Genomic DNA, 16,172 nt, shown 5'->3' on the forward strand with positions numbered 1-16,172 from the left:
GCAGCACCGCGGCACACGCTCCGCGTCAGAGGGGGCGGGGGCGGCAGCACGGGACAGAATGGGACCGACACACACGCCACAAGAGGGGCTGTCCAGTGCCGCGACGGCGTTATTGCCTGGAGCATCCGGCGATGCTCAGAAGACACGAAAGAATACTGAGTTCCCAAAGTGCTAGAAATGGAATGTGGCTCTTGTTTTTTTTTTTTTTTCCTCTTTTTTTTTTCTTTTTACTTTTTTTATCTTGGTTTTTTTTTTTTTAAGATATATATTTTTTTTTTCTTTGCTAAGATACCAAAGGCAGGGCAAACACACAGAAAGCAAGCGACCAGCACAGCCACCAGACACAGCAGTGCAGTGGGAATCCTAAAGCTCACTACAGTCCGACAGTTTTCAGTCACGTCGCGGCCCGGCTCTGGGACCATAGAAACAGTTGCATTAAGTGTATCCACTCGATTTAAGTAAGGCAGTGAGAACTAGTCTAGAAAAACAAGAAAGCAGCTTGCCGGACGCCAGGCGGGCCCGGCGGCCTCACACGCAGGGAGCCGGGCGCGGGGGCACGCGCTGCGGCCTCTGCAAGCCGCGCTCCTTCCACGCCCGAGACTCCTCCTCGTCTCAGGAGAGCGAAGCGTTGTATTTACATCGATTGCAGTTTAGTGTTTTCGTAAACTGCTGGAGGCAGAGCTGAAGTTTTTAAGGCCCTGGGGTTTTATCCTGTGCTCCCAGCCTGCAAGGAAATGTGGACTTTTTACTTCTATTTTTTTAAAGTCGGAATGATCTTGTTTGAGAAGAAGTTATAACTTCACGGTTTCCCTTACGTCCCAGACCACAGCACCGGTTCGGGGTCACTCAAAGGAAGACCATTGGGAAGCGGACCCTTCGCTCCGTTCTAGCGGATTCAAGAACAAACCCTTAACTAGTATTCTTAAACCGTTTCTTTCTTTTTTTTTTTTTTTAAATGAGTTAAGTGTTTCATTATTGGCCCTCAAAATCTCCCTCTGGGTGGTGAAGAACTTGATAAATTTGGATTATCCAATCAGTAGAAAATCTAAAATCTACAAAAATAGAGAACACATTTGTTTTACAAAAACAGACATTTTAACTCAAACAGTTTTCTCCATTAGCGATAGAGAGCAGGATGTTTAGATTCATATTTTAATACAAGCTCCTTTACGAGAGCTCGCAGAGAAGAAAATCTGATTCGTGTCTGCAACACTGATTAAAACGAACGCGTGAAAAAAAATCTGGTTACAAGGACCGGAGCAGCCTTCATTCAAGTCAGAGGTTAAAAATCATAATAAAAAACATCTTCCTATTATTATATCCATTTCCATTTCTCCCCAGCACCTTCTATGGACAGGATTGGCTAGTTCTTCTAAACAATATTTTTTAAAATGTTCCCCTAAATGTTTTTATTAGCCACCTTCTTTCTTACTCCAAAAAAAAAAAAAAAAAAAAAAAAGACAAGCCAAGAGAAAAAAAAAAAAAAAAAGCACTTCCCTCAATACTGCAATTTGAGCTAAAAAAGGAATTACTCATCCAACCAGCAATGGACATCTGTCTGCAGACACTTCCTGGCTGCGGACCCGCGGCTGCGCGTTTAGCGGCACACGGGACGGCCACGCCGCCGCCGCCGCCAGCTCGGGTTTCCAAGCGCGCGGCCACCACGCCCGCCTATTGATTTCGGGCTGCGGCCGCTCCAGCCTGGCTGGCACCGGGCTGCCTCCCTGTGCGTCTCATTAGGTGCCCGGTCGGTGACAGCGGCGGGTGTCAGGTTCTGGAGGTGCTTCGACAGGAACACACAGCACCTCCGTCCTCGAGGCAGCACTAAGCGTTCAGATGGTGTCGCTTCCAGCTCAGAGTGTGGCGTTTGGACAGAGGACGTGGCAGGGGATGGGGCTCCTCCGCCTTCCTCCCACCTGCCTTGTGTGGAAGTTCTTGTTGCTGGGTAACAGTTTAGCAGCCATTTTCAAGGGCTGGGGACCTTTTTTCTTTTTAATATATATATAGATATCTCTTTAAATTTTTTAAATGTTCTATACACTAGCGGGGGGGGGCCCATGATCCCCGCCCCCCAGGGCATGGTTAGCACGCTCTTTTCCCAGACGCACAACCCTAGACCCGTGCGGGGCGGCGGGCGGCGGGCGGCGCGGCTCAGTGGTGCTCCTCCTGGGCCCGCTCGCCCTCCTCCGGGAGCTCCGAGCCCCCCGCCTTGACCGCCGACAGCTCCTCGCAGCTCCCAGCCGTGTCCGCGTCCACCCTGGAGCGCTTGAACCTGCGGTCGGGGTACTGGCTGTTGTCGAAAGGCATGCGATGGACGCAGAGCACATGGGTCTTCAGGTTCCCCTTCTGGGAGGCACTGTAGGGGCAGTAGCGGCACTGGAACGGCCGGGGACCTGCGGGCAGAGAGAGCGCGGTCAGGTCTGCAGCTGGGCACCCGGCGCCCGACCCCCCCGAGGAGCGTGGTCCCTGCCACCGGTGGCGACCGGGCAGACGTCACACAGCGAAGGAGAGACGCGCAGCCAGTGCGTCTGTGTGGGCACATAGGTCACCCCGTTACCAAATGACAAAACTTGGACAGGGACAGAATGGGGTCCTCCTGGCCCAGTTTCAACTCAGACTTCCCAGGTGATAGCAGAGCAAGCTCCCCACACCCAAAACTTCTTCAGTAGAAAGTTGGGTGGTAAATAGTGGAGACTCGGCGGGTTGGGAGGCACCTCGAGACGCTATGCACATGCTTATGTTGGTATAACAAAGAGGAAACATTTTCCAGCCTTTTGTTGCTGAAATTCAATAATTTACTATGGACACTGAAATGTGAATTGCATTTTTCCTCCACCCTTTGAAAAATGTGGACACCACTCTTCGCTCACAGGCCGTACGAAGACGGACAGCGGGCAGAGGGGGCGGCCGCGCTGGGCTCGGGGGCCCCGGCTCTACGCGAAGGAGCCACGGAGCCCTCCGCCCGGGACCCTGACTCCCTGTCCACAGAGGCAGCCCACGCCCTCCCCGCCCACAGGCTCCACTGGCGAGCGAACCGGGCGTGACGAGGGCGGGACAGGGCGTCCCCCGCCTTGGGCCCAGCCGGAGCGCTGAGCCGGCGGACGCTGTGGGCCCCAGGGCTCCCAGGCGGGGGCACAGGTGCCAGCCGGGCGGCCACCCACTGAAGGAGGCTGGACTTGGAAGGGCGGCCCTTGACGTCAAGCCTCTCTAGGGAGGCTCAGAAGCAGAGCAGGAGGCAGATCCCTGCGTCTGAGCCCCCATGCCAACGCCCCTGCCTGGCGCTCCGCGCCACACACGCGCCTGAGGCCGTCTGAGGAGACCACCGAGCAGCGGCTGGGGGCGTCCCGGCGGGGCGCTGTGTCCCCGAGGCCGGGAGCTGTGAACGAGTCGCTCCTGGCAGCCCCCGAGCCCAGGCCTGGGTTTCATTTGCTCAGCAAAACAAACAAGAGCACCAACAGGCCCAACCCTTCACCCCAGAAAACACCCAAACGCCGACTCAGCCCTCCTTCCACGGGGCTGCGGCGCGGGGCGGTCCTGCCCCCGGGGGCCGCCGGCCAGGCCAGCGCCGGCAGCTGGCGCTCGCTTCCCCGCGAGACGCCCGACACGCAGGGCTGGCAGCAGCCTCTCTGTTGCCAGCATCAGGGGTGGCCGGTGTCTGTCCCTCTCCCCACCGGGACAGCCGGCCTCCAGGACAAACCCGCTCCGCCCGCTGGCTCTTCCTCTGGCTGGGTCCATCGGACCCCGGCCTGGGCTGCACGGGGCTGCCTGGGGGAGGGCATCCCCAGATGGGGGTCCCCATCCCCCCAGAATCGGCATGCGCACCTCGAACCCACCTCCTCCTATGATTTCCTGGCCCCGCTTCTCCGACGGCCACCTCCCTCCTAAGGAGCAGGCAGGACCTTGGTCACTTGGCCCCATCCACCCGTCCCGCCCTGTCCGGAGGACCCCCCCGGCCCCCGTGCGCACACCTCCTGGGCCGTCCCTTGAAACACAGTCCAGCGGCCGCGATGCACCCAGGCCTCGGCTCCTCCCACGCCCTCCAAGAACCACGATGACAGCGTACTACACACAGAGACACCCCCCCGCCAAGTGGTTGCGTGAAGGCCGCCGTGAGCCCAACGCCGGAGGGAGTGTGCGGAAGGAGCGAGGGCCCCCCTGAGTGAAGGCAGGTGTGAGGGGCGGCGACGGGCCCAGAGGGGCAGGAAGCGCGCGGGCGGGGAGCTCCACGCGGGAGGTGGGCCGGGGCCGGGCCCACAGGCGCCCGCAGGCTCGGACCCCCTTGCGCGGAGGAGGCAGGTGGGCAGGCCTCCCCCAGCTCTGCCCGCAGCCGCACCGCTGCCCCGAGCGCCAGTCCCGCGAGCGGCCGGGGCCCAAGCTCGAGACAGCGCGGCGGGTGCCCCCCGCCCCCACTCGGAGGCCATCATCACCCCCGTCACGGCCGCGTGAAAAGTTAAGTACATCATACGTTAATTTGTATTGTCACTGCGCCGCACTGCCGTGGTAAAGAGCACATCTATTTTTAATCCACGATGAATAATATATAAATATGTATACAGTGTGCAGGGTCAAGAGGAGTGAGGAGAAAGCAAGTCGTACATTGTTTATAACAGAAGTGGGGGGATGAGGAATTTTTCTTACTTGCCACGATAGGAACGTCTGCTCTCTGCCGCTACCTCCGGGCGAGGGGGAGCAGCCTGCCCTGGGGGGGCCACCCATTAATTACGGCCGCACACGCGGGGGCGCCTGTCCCGGGGGCTCCCAGGCTCCCCGAACTGCCGACGGCTCCCCATATGGGCGGCCGGGGAGCGAGGGGCTGCGCAGAGGGGCCGACCTCGGGGGTCCCGCCCCGGGAAGGTGGGAAACCGTTCTGGCCCCGCTCCCTCTCCCGGGGGCCGGGGGACAGGGACGGCCCCCGCCGCCCTCCTCGGCTGGGGGTGCACGGTGGGAGGTGCCTCCGCTTCGCCGACAGCGAGACCGGCCCCGGGGGCGGAGCAGGGTCCCCAGGCAGGTCCCCAGCGGCCCAGGTGCTGGTCAGGAGGTCACCCCGGGCTGTCTGGGAGCAAGGCTCCTCTGCCCTGCCCCCGCCCCCACCCGCAAGGAGGCCCCTGGACGGTATCCGTGTGTCATGTGCGTGCGAGAGACTGCACACACGGCACGCACCACGGCCCCATGGGCACGGGCACCACGGTGGTCCCCAGGTGCCCACCAGAGCTTGGCACTGAGCATGTGGCCGGCACGGAGCCGCCGGGCTGGGGGCGCGCCGCGCAAGCTCCCATCCCCCGCTCCCGAGGCCCAGCCTACCCGTGGGCGCCCGCAGCACACGGCTGGCTGTCGGGACAGGCCACCCCCACCCCCTTGCCCCTGCACACGTGGCGCGTGCCTGACACAGCCTCCCACTGCCCGCGAGATGGTGGCCGGCCAAGGCCCCCGTTGGGGGTCACAGGCTCCTGCAGACACAGCGTGAGGAGGCCGTGTCCCGGGGGTCATACAGGGAGGACACCCAAACAGCTCCCGCTGCCAGGTGACAGGTGGCCCTGAGGCGGGGCCCGGGGAGCCCCGGGGAGAGAAAGCATGTCCTGGAGAGAGACCACCGCGGCGCGGCCGGCCGTGGCCTCCCGTGGCCTCCGAGATGCAGCTCCAGACTTCGCAGCAAGGGCGCCCTGGAACACAGAGACGACCCCGCCCCCGGGCTCGTGGCGTGGGGTCAACGCGAGGAAAGGGCTCCGAAGAGGGCTGTGTGTGTCCGTGGGGCCCGGGCAGACACAGGGACCCCGCAGACCCCTGTGCCGTCCGCCTGGCTGAGCCACCTCGCAGACCGGCCCTCTGGGGCCTCTGCTGCTCGTTGACGTACAGTGGGCGGGACAGTCCGCGGGTGACGGGAGCGGGCACGGCCACCCCAACCTCGGGACCTGCCGGGGGGGTGGCGGGCGCGGGGTCCCCTTGGCCCGCGGAGCCCAGGTTGAGGCACGCGGACACGCCCCCCTTCAGAACAGCCTGCCCAGCACAGGGGCACGGAGACCCTCTAAGCTGCCCTGAAGGGTCTCCTGCAGCCACAAAGGAAGCCACAATGACGCAGACACCGCCCCGAGACCTGGGGAGGGCGGCTCCGCACGTCAGCAGCCTGCCTGCGCCCCGGCCGGAGCCCAGCGGGCGCCCTGAAACCAAGGACACTCGCAACGCGTGGGCTGCCGGTGAGGAAAGGGCTCCCGCTGCAGGGCCAGCTGGTTACACTGGGAGCCGGGCCCTGCAGGGGACCCCGCAGACTCAGGGGGCACCCAGCCTGCAGGGCAGGGGTCTGGCCCCCACGCAGCCCCCGCCTGCTCTCTCCGAGGGTCCGCACGCTGGGAGGGTCCCCGCCCCGCCCAGGACCAACAGGCCAGGCGGGGGCAACTGGACGGGCGGACGGGCGTGCCAACCGCGCGGCGCACCGGCAGGAAGCCGTTCCCGCAGGTCCACACGCTCTATATTTGTTTCTTAATTTCCTGAATTCCAAATAGGCAAAAAGGGCTCTAATCAGGTACATAATTTATGTTTTCAGTTTTCCAAAACATATTCATCCACCTAATCAAAGATGCTAAAACAGTTTGGAATATTCTTCATATAAATAAGTTTCGGTTTTACATTTCCTGTGATTGGGGTTTTAATCTAAAACCCTACCAACACGGCTTCACTCTAACGAAGAGGGATCTCGAGCGGTGCGGGGACGGGCTGGGGGCGGTGGCCGGGAACCCCCGCACCCGGGGTGCAGGGCGCTCGGACACTGGCCGTGATTTCCATCATCCTCCTCCAAACTGGGGACCAGGCTCCTTGAAGAACGGCTGGCCCCAGCCGGGGACAGGAGCCCCGGGGCCAGGCCGTAAGCAATTGCTGGAAAACTGTAGGGGCTGGGGACGCGGTCCGAGCGGCCAGAGCCCGCCAGGCTGCCCAGCAGCCAGAGCCTGACCCGTTTCAGCAACGGAGCAAATGGCAACGTAGAAAATAAACATCCCGGCCAGATGACACAGCCAAAGGGTGAATCAGTAAGTACACGGAGGAGGCAGAGAAACTGCCCGCGCGTCCCACCCGCTGTGTGCACGGCCCCCACACGGGGCTGAGGCCGGACTCGGGCACGCAGTCGGCTCCCCGTCTTTCCCAGCAGCCAAGGGGCCAAGGGACTACGGGGGACCAGGCACCTGATCTCCACCACTTCCACCAGGGCTCCGGGTCAGGGTGGCCACACGTGCCCCGGCCGGAGGTGACAAGAGGGCACTGCACCCCCAGGGCCTTGCCCCCCAAGACCTGTACCCCGAGTCTGACCACGAGGATCCCCACCCGGGGGAGCTCTGCGAAGGCTCCTCCAGACGGCCCATGCCGTCGAGAGCCAGGAAAGGCTGAGAGACGCCTCTGCCTCAAGGAACCTCAGGACTCATGACAGTCGAGTGTCACATGGCCTCCCGGGGGGGTCCCAGAGCAGAGAATGCCCAGGAGGGTGGACGCAGGGGACACCTGCACAAAGTACGGACTTCACTTCGCAGCAGCGGACCCATCCTGGGCTGGTAACTGGTAAATCCCGCTGACGGAGGGCGGGAACAACAGGAAAACGGCGTGAGCCCTGCGGGGCCCCTGCGCCACCCACGCGCCCTCTCTGCAGCTCCGGATCTACACCACAGCAAACACGTCGCGTCCGACGCCCCTTCCAGTTCAACTCGGTAGACTCCCTGCGCTCAGGGACGGCAGGGACCCCAGCGCAGGAGGCGGCCTCGGCCAGGAGCGCGGCCCCAATGTCACGGAGCGCCTCCCGGGGGTGGGTGCACGTGCGGAGCGGGGACCTCTCCGCAGCCCCGAGGACACAGGCGTGGCTCCGGCGCAGCGGGGACCCCAGCAGGCTTCCCAGCCGGGCACCGGCACCCGGCCTGGCCCGTCGTGTGGCGCCGTGTGCCCTGGGCCGGCTGTTAGCTCTCTGTGTCTCAGTGTCCCCATCTGCAGAACGGGCGCAGCACCGACGGCTCCCAGGAAGGCGTGTGAGGATGAGCCGAGGCCTGGGAGACGCTCCCAGAGCGGAGGCGGGAGCGCAGGCTCCTACGTATTAAAGGGCGGCCAACGGGGCGGGGGCCTCGACGGGGCCACCGCGGGCGTTGCGGCTTCTCCGACGGCGCTGCGGGCAGGGCCCGGGCCCCCACGTGCCCGCTGAGGACACCCAGGCCCTGAGGGGGCGGCTCTGCCCCAGGCCCCTCTGAGCCGGCGGCCGGCTCCACGCACCGCGGCCTGCTGACCTCCTGCAGCTGCAGCTGCAGGCGCACACCAGTTAGCGTGAGGGTGCCGACGCCGAGGCCGGACACCAGAGGGGTCTCCAGGGAAGGGCGTCGGGTGGGGCGGCGCCCCCCGATCCTCCCGGCGCGGCCCCCAGCACCCAGGTGGCCCACGTCACACAGCCCGTCCCCAAGTCCCGCCCGCCCTGTGCGCACCCTGCTCTCCCGCTGGCCACGCCCCCCCGCAGCCCCCGCCCCCGCCCTGCCTTTCCCGCCCTGCTGCCCCTTCTCACTGGACAGTGTTTGCCACTTCCAGGGGATGTCGCCAGCCGCTGGCCCCCAAAGCTCCTCCCAGGCAGTCGAGTGGAGCCCCTCCCCCGTCAAACCTCTGAGGTCTCAGGGCAGAGCGCCTGTGGCTCTGCACACAGTAGGGCCACATAAGGAAGGGGAAGCTGCTCCCATGAGCAGCTGCTTAGAAAGCGCCTCGGGGTGGGAGGTGGGGGCGGGAATGGGGAGCCCGCTGCCCAGCCCAGGTTCTCGCCGGCACTGGGGCCTGGGGACACCCGGGGGTGGGCAGCCTGACCCAGAACCCAGATCGGCTACCTGAGGACACGTCCCCACCTGGCGTCTGTTCCCCGTGCTCCGCGCCCTCCCTGGAGCGCGCTGTGCCTCCCAGGAGGTGGCTACGCAGCCTCCCCGTGCGCTGCCCAGGCCTGTGCTGGCCGCACTGCTGGCTGCCCGTCCTGCGGCGCTCTGTGCCGCTGCAGGCCCCCGGGAGCACCGTCCCCGCTGCCACCAGCCGTGGGCGTGGAGGGCACAGGGCCACCGGGAGGCTTTGCGTTTTCCTCTGTGGCCCGTGGGGAGGGAGCTCAGCCTCGGAGTCCCCACCCAGGCCCCTCCCCGAGGCGCTGGCACAGCCCTGGCCGGTGGCCCGGGGGCGGCTCTGGACGCGGCCCTGCAGCACATACCTGCCCCCCGCTCCCAGAGGCCTCAGGCTGTGGGCGCGCACATTTGTTGTTTTTGTTCCCAACACAATTTTAAATCAATTAAGGCATTGCCAATGTTTCAAAACAAAGAAACTTCGCATACAAGCAGTTGATCTTGAAACGTCGGAGGCCTGGCAACATGTCCTCGGAGGTGGCCACCCAGGGCTGGGTCCTGGCCGCCCCCCGCCCCGCCCGTCTGCCCTTTGGCCCACTTCCCCGCCCCCGCCCATGTCGCTTGCCTCTCAGCCTCCGCTGTGTCCCCTGGGTGTCTCAGCTGCCTCGGGGGCGAAGCCGAGGTGCTGTGTGGCTATCCCTCAGGCCCTGCACACCCCTCGCGACATAAGCAAGTGGCGCTCTGGCCGCTTCCTGTTTGCCTCTGTGTCACTTAACGTGAACACATCGGCCCTTAATTGTAGTCGCTGTGTCACCGTGAAACTTAAAGGTGGGGCGGGGGGGCGGACGTTGTCACTTGGCAGGCGCCGAGGGTGTGTGTGCGGGGGCAGGCCCAGGGGAAGGCCCCGCTGCCCCTGGACCTCAGGCGGCGCTTCCTACACGCACCTGTCACGGGAACACGGGCGCTCTCCTGAGGGGCTCGTGTGGTTTGGGGCTCCTATGGGCTGCAGCACGTGTTGCTACAAACAGCGCAGCGGGGCGGGTCACGCTCCCTCACGCTTCCGTGCGGCTGCGCGTGGCGATGTGTGTTCACGAGGGTCGGAGACACCCCGCCTCCGTCCTCCCTGGGGGCTCAGACAGCGGCAGGCCCAGCCACGGCAAGTGTCCGCGTGAAGGACGCCCGGGCCCGCGTGTAAGCGGCCGCTCCTCTCCTCCCACGGCGGCGACACCGGCCCCGGAACAATAGGAAATGACAAAGTAAAGCCGAGATGAACATCACCTTCTCAGCGCGCAGCCCTGACGCGGCCACACGCCAGGAACAAGCAAAACGAAGGAGGCGGCGGCGAGACGCAGCTTTTCTGGGGAAGCCGCAAAGCGGAAGCGACCGCTTTCTTCTCCCTTTTCCGTCTAAGAAGCTCTCTCTGAAATCAAAGGTGTCAGACTTGGCGTCCCTGGCTGGCGTGATCGGAGACGGCCCCGGAATGACAGGCGTCACGCCCAGGCGCACCGAGGCGCACGGCGTGGCGCCCCCCCCACCCCCCGCTGACTCCTCCATAGTCACGTGGGCCGAGCGCCCGGGGAGGACCCGCCGCCTTGGGACCTGGGGGCAGACGCAGCCCGCGGGCCACCCATGGGGAGAGGCAGCGTGTGGTGACAGCCATGCTTGCCAGGTGTGGTCCCCAAAGTGCCCACACGGCCCCTTCACCCCCCGACCAGACCTCCTGCAATTCCAAAGCGGGAGGGCCCTGGGGGCAGGCAGGGCTGAGGGGTCGGAGCACAGGAGGCCGTCGGGAACCCAAATGAGCGCAGGCCACGCGCGCCCACCCTCGCAACACACACGCACACACCCCACCCAACGCACTCCCAGGCCTGGGAGCTGCTAACCGAAGGCAATCCCTCTAATCACCAAGCCCATCAGCTTCCACTACTGAGTAAACCCAGGAGACTTAGACGCCATACACGGCGCCCGCGTGCAATTAAAGGGAGGTTTGTCCGAGTCCTCATCGAACAAAACGCTTGAGAGAAAAGCCCCCCGCAGGCTCCCAGAGGCGGGGACCGCCTGCGGAGCCCAGCGTATGGGGCCACCGCCCCGCAGCCTCTCCCGCGGGGTCCTGACCGGAGGGAGTCCTTGGGAACGGGAGTCCCCGGCGCCACCGCCACCAGCTCCAGCAGCTGCGAAGCGCTCTTTCAGCACAAGTCACAAGAAACGACGTGACGGATTTCGCCCATGGCAGAGTGGCGTTCCGTTTCTGGCCCTTCAGGCAAAAACAGTAAAAGCAAAGAGGAAAATTTGAGATTTCCCCCCTTCAACTTCCCACAACAACCTCAGCAAAACCACATGACTCGCCTTCACGTCTCCCTGGTGTGCTCACTGCTACTTTGGCAGGAAGTCAGAATTACTGTTATATAAATTCCATCTGATGCCAGGGCGGCCATCTGCGAGAGGGGCTGCTTCACCTACGTCTGCCTGCAAAGCCACTCTCCCAGAGACGAGGCAGAGGGAAAAAAATTTGATTAATTCGCAGAATGCTTGTGATTTGCTCATATATTATTATAACCGCTCATCAGCACATGACAAATTCCCAGCCCGGGGTGCAAGCACCCGTTTGGTTTCAGCAGTTTCCTGCGTCGGCACCTGACAGACTGCAGGGGCCTCTAATGACTTTCAGATGCTTACAAACAGTAATTCTATCTTCAGAATAAAAGAGAAAAATCCGTAGGAAGAAGAGAGGCCTGAGCTCGTCTCTTTCATTTCCTTCCTGGACGCGAACATGACGGAACTCGGACGGGCGGGGCGGCCGCGGCCCCGGGGCGGCCCGGGTGCCGCCGGCGGAGACAAAGGCCCCTCTCCGGAGGGCAGGTGGGCAGGTGGGCAGTGCCAGGCGGCCCGGCGCCCGCCCTCGGCCCGGCCGGCCCTCTCCCCCGCGTCCCGAGTCCCTCCGTTCGTCCACGCCGAATCCCCTAATAACCTCTGTGTTCTCTGCCAACACAGCGGCCTCGTAACAGCGCTGGGGTTTCTGGCTCCCCCCTCCTCTTGGCTTTTAAAACTCTGATTATGCTCAGAAGCCCTGCCTCTGGGCTTGATTGCCTGTTTCAGATTAGAGATTTTAGCAAGAAGACAAAGACTTGAGAACGCACATCGCCCCACATATGCAGACCCACAGAAGGAAAAGCCATAAAACGCCTGCACCATCTGTCCGCAAACAATAACCTGCGTGTTTGGAGGCTCACAAATTATTTAGCGCCCAACCTCCCCAAATGACGGAGGCCTGAAGTGGGCTGCGTGTGCAGTGCGACCCCCTCTGATGCCCTTCGGTTTGTCCCACCCCCTCGCCCACACCCCCGAACTGATCGCTAACAGTTGAGGAATGTGTCCGTCACGGGGGATTTTTATTACAAGGATCTTCCTATTGCACGTAGCCTGGGGTCCGGTGGGGGTGGCTGGCCCCCCACCCTGACCCATGGGACCACCTGCTGGACAGGCAGTTGGTGTCCCTCCCCCTGTGTCTGGGGGGGAGGGGGCAGGGAGGGGGGAAGGTCTTCCAAGCGGACCCCACTCTCAGTACAAAGAGACCCGGACTGGCTGCCTGTTCAGCAGACGGGTCCCCGGGTTGCCTGGCTTTGGGAAGATGCTCTGGGTTTTGTGGGACGTGTTTGGACAACACAGATGGGGGCTCCCTCCAGAGCCCGGGCCCCCCTGCTCCCCAGAAGCACGCTCTCCCCAACTTTCCTCACTCAGACCGATAGGAGCTGACTTGCTGACCCCCAGGCATAAGCTATTCGCGATAATTAGCCAGAAGCTTTACTTACACTACAAAATTCCATCTAAAATGATTTACTAAAATGGAAGGAAAAGAAAGACCCACCGGCAGCCAAAAGAAAACGAGATGGGTTTTGGCTGCAGCGGGTGCCTTTTCTAGGAGATACTCTGGCCGCGGTGTTGAGCCTGGAGCCCCGATGCGGTGCCGGGGTCAGCACGGCGCCCAGCAGGTCCTCCCACGTCACAGGTGGGGAGAGCAAGGCGCAGGCAGCCGGTCCGCGCCCAGGTGGAGCAGGGCGTGGGCAGCGGGGTTGAAAACCACCTGGTCTGTCTCCAGACCCCTCCTCTCTGAGGGGTCCCCAGGGCCCCCCAAGATCCTGTTTTCAGGAGGAGCCTGGAGAGGCCCCCATGTGATGCCAAATAAGCCAATGGAGTATTTTACAGGATTACTAATAAACAACCAAACAAACATTTACTTGGCAAAGGGAAGCATTTCTTTCCTGAACCCCGCAATAGACGCTCACAGCTACGCGGAGACGGGGGCGGCTGAGAGCGACTCAGCGGCCTCGGCGCCAGGCTCTCGCCAGCTGAGCTTTCGATGCCGTCCCTTCGCTGGTGCACCGGCCGGGGCCCCTGCCCGCCCCCGGCCCAGGCTCCCCTTCCCGGCGAGGGACGCGCAGGAACTCGGGGACGCGCTTCCGCGGCACGGCCCAGGCTTATGGCCGTTGGTCCCCAACCCACGCCTGCGCGCAGTCGGTGGCCGGCGGATAAGCCCTTATTGTTGGGTCTCAAGGTGCCCCCCACCCCAAGTCCCGACTTCCAGCTGCTTCCCAGGCGCCCCAACCTGCTGTACACAGGGTTTCTGTTTACACACAGAGCTTGGCTGATATTGGGGGAGGGGGCGGGGAGGAAGGCGGGAGTCTCCCTTGCATTCACACAGCCAGATGCTTCTTTTATTTGTTAAGATCCACGCACCAAGGGCGGCCGCGCCCGCGCGGTCACATCCCAGGGTCCCCTGACCCCGCGCGGCCTCCCCGGTCTGGTCCGCGCCAGCCCCGCGCACTGGTCTCTCCAGCACCGCGGGCCTCGCCGCGCGTCGCGCTCCGTGATTGGCTGAGAGCTTGGCCAATCCCACTTGGTGTTCCGGCTCTTGAATGGACACGTGACTGGGAAGCGGCGCCGGAAGCCCCGCGCCGCCCGCGGGCCCCAGGCCTGCTGCCAGCTTCGCTTTCAGAGGAAAGCGGCTGACTTTTATTTCCCATGCGACAGTGGGCGACCGTAACGACACCCACGGGAAAGCGCCGGAGTGGCTGCCCCGCGCACCCCTGCCCCGCCACGGCGATTTGGGAAACAGGGACCGGGGCGGGCGCAGACAGGTGGGTCCCCGGGGAGAAGCGATTCTGCGCGCGGGTCGTCGGGTCCCAGGCCCGGCCCGGCCCGCAGACACGTGTTCGCCTCCGCTCTTGCTACACGTCGTTGGTGGTACCCGGTCACACGTCACCGAATCTGCAAAGCGACAGGCGAGCAGGGAGCCGGTGAAAGCTCAAATCGCAAACGCACACAGGCGGGTCCGAGAAGGACGGCTTTGGAGGCGGGTCCAGGGTCCAGCACCTGCCGCAGGCACCTGCATCCACGAAACCGCCTTTTCTCGCCTGTCACGGGGACTGAGGCTCGGAGAGGGGCCTGGGCCCCACGCAGAGACACAGACCCCGAGTTCGCACAGGCCAGGTCCCCCATGGTCCTGCGCGCCGGCACCCCGCCCGAGCCCCAGGGGCCCATCTCAGGGAAGGAACGCCAGGTGGCAGCCGCGCCTCGTGCGGCACCGGGGCCCCAGCGCAGGACTCGCCTACAGCAGAGCCGGAGCTGCCACTGGCCTCCCAGGCGCCGCCGTCCCCTCTGCGCCACCCACTGTGCTTAAGTGAAATTATCGAGACCGCCAGCGTGGGGGGCGGGGGCTCCAGAAGCCATAGTAGGCGCATCACAGCGGCCAAGTGTGAGCGCTTCACGCACGCGCCGTGACTGCCTGTGGCTACGGCGTTTCACTGCACATTTGGTGTTATGGATCCGGAACAGACAAGTGTGTGTCGTGGAATTTATGGGCGTGCCAACAGTTGTCCATATGCGTTCACGCGCTGTGGTAAGAATATTCCATACGATTCTCTCGGAGTATGACGGCCGCGCACACCTGAGCGACGCTGCTGATTGGAACTGGCAGAAAGTGCACCTCAAGCCCTGAGGACGTTTGTTAGACACAGCAGTCCAAGCCCAGGTGCCATTTAAAACAGTCCCTCGGCACCCAGAACAAAGAGCCCTCAGGCACACACTCCTCTGGAGCCAGGACTCAAAACACACAGGAAAACAAAATAAATAAAGCCTCCACCCTCGGCTGGGGTGACGGAAGGGAGCCACTGAGAACCTGAGCCTTTAACCCAGCGCCCAGGTGAGCCCTGGCTCCGCCCACACCTGCAGGCTGCCGGGGACAGACTGAGCAGGGCACGGGGAGGCGGCTCAGCCTCTAGCTTCAGTCTCCGTGTTTCTGGGCATCGAATCCTCGGGATGAATTTCAGACCCAGGCGGGTTGTTTTTCTGCCTTCACTTTTCCCGGCAGCCATAAACACATTGCTATGCTCTTAAAAAAAATAAAGTAAAACATTACCAGCTTCCTATACCCATAATAAAATCAATCTTCTGCCTCCAGTGCCTTCAGTGAAATAGCAGGTCCCCAGAAAATACAGAAGAGTCCGTGTCTCCAAGAATCATGCAAATAAAAGTAAAAATAAAAATCCAGAAGTCAGAATAAAATACTACGCACGCCCTACAGAAGGTCGTCGGGAGCGGTGGGCCTTTTAGACAGCGCGGGTCCTCGGAGTCACCCCTCCGGGGAGCACCCTGGTGTCCCGCATCTGAGCTGCCGTTTTGTGGCCCGTTGTTGACACAGTCCGCCGTCTCATTTCCCTGAGATCCAGACACGGTGCGCCTCAAAAGTAAGCAGCCCTTTGTAACTGCGCTGACAGGTTCAAAAGGAATGTGTTCTTGAATTTGCCCCGAAAGATAGACAGCGGTTATTTCTAATAAGGAATTTAGGCACCGACTTCCCGTTCGTATGGCACGGACTTCATCAACAGACATATTTAAGTCAACGGTGCCAGATCAGATCAAGTCTGCCCGGAAGGACGAACATCTCCCGTGTCAGGCGTGGGGGCAGAGAGCACCTGGGACACCCCGTCCTGGCCCTGCGCGTGGAGCCCCGCGTCGCGAGAGCTCAGACACGCCCCAGGTCTGATCTGACTGGCTGGATGTGGGAATGTGGCAATCTGCAATTTATTTAATTTTAATTCAATTTGGTTTCACATCCTGTTTTGCAAGTCAGCAAGATGGGCTCGGTTTGCCAAAAAGGGGGTGGACCGACGGAGGAAGCGAGGCTGGTGTGGCCCAGCGCCGCGGGCCTTGCGGCCTGTCCTCCCAGCACACCCGGCGCCCGGCCGGCCCGCGGCGTCCCCGCCTCACTATCTCCCCGCTGAAGGGCCTATTTGTCTGCTTTAAGTGAAATCACTCAATTCTCAAAAGTCAGTGGAGGACTTTGGA

General features: G+C 62.5%; 1 protein-coding gene across 1 annotated transcript in view; it reads right to left on the bottom strand.

Moving 5' to 3' along the window:
• Positions 1-1,544: 1,544 nt before the first annotated feature.
• ZNF536 (zinc finger protein 536) overlaps positions 1,545-16,172 on the bottom strand; it is a 277,569-nt gene continuing 262,941 nt past the window's right edge. The window contains exon 6 of the mRNA XM_054570232.1: positions 1,545-2,393. Coding sequence (XP_054426207.1) covers positions 2,152-2,393 — 242 coding nt within the window. The 3' untranslated portion in view covers positions 1,545-2,151. The remainder of the gene's footprint in view (positions 2,394-16,172) is intronic.

Source organism: Pteronotus mesoamericanus, unplaced genomic scaffold (assembly GCF_021234165.1).
Source record: "Pteronotus mesoamericanus isolate MK-2021 breed Mesoamerican mustached bat unplaced genomic scaffold, CSHL_Meso_final contig_202, whole genome shotgun sequence".
Classification (NCBI taxonomy): Eukaryota; Metazoa; Chordata; class Mammalia; order Chiroptera; family Mormoopidae; genus Pteronotus; species Pteronotus mesoamericanus.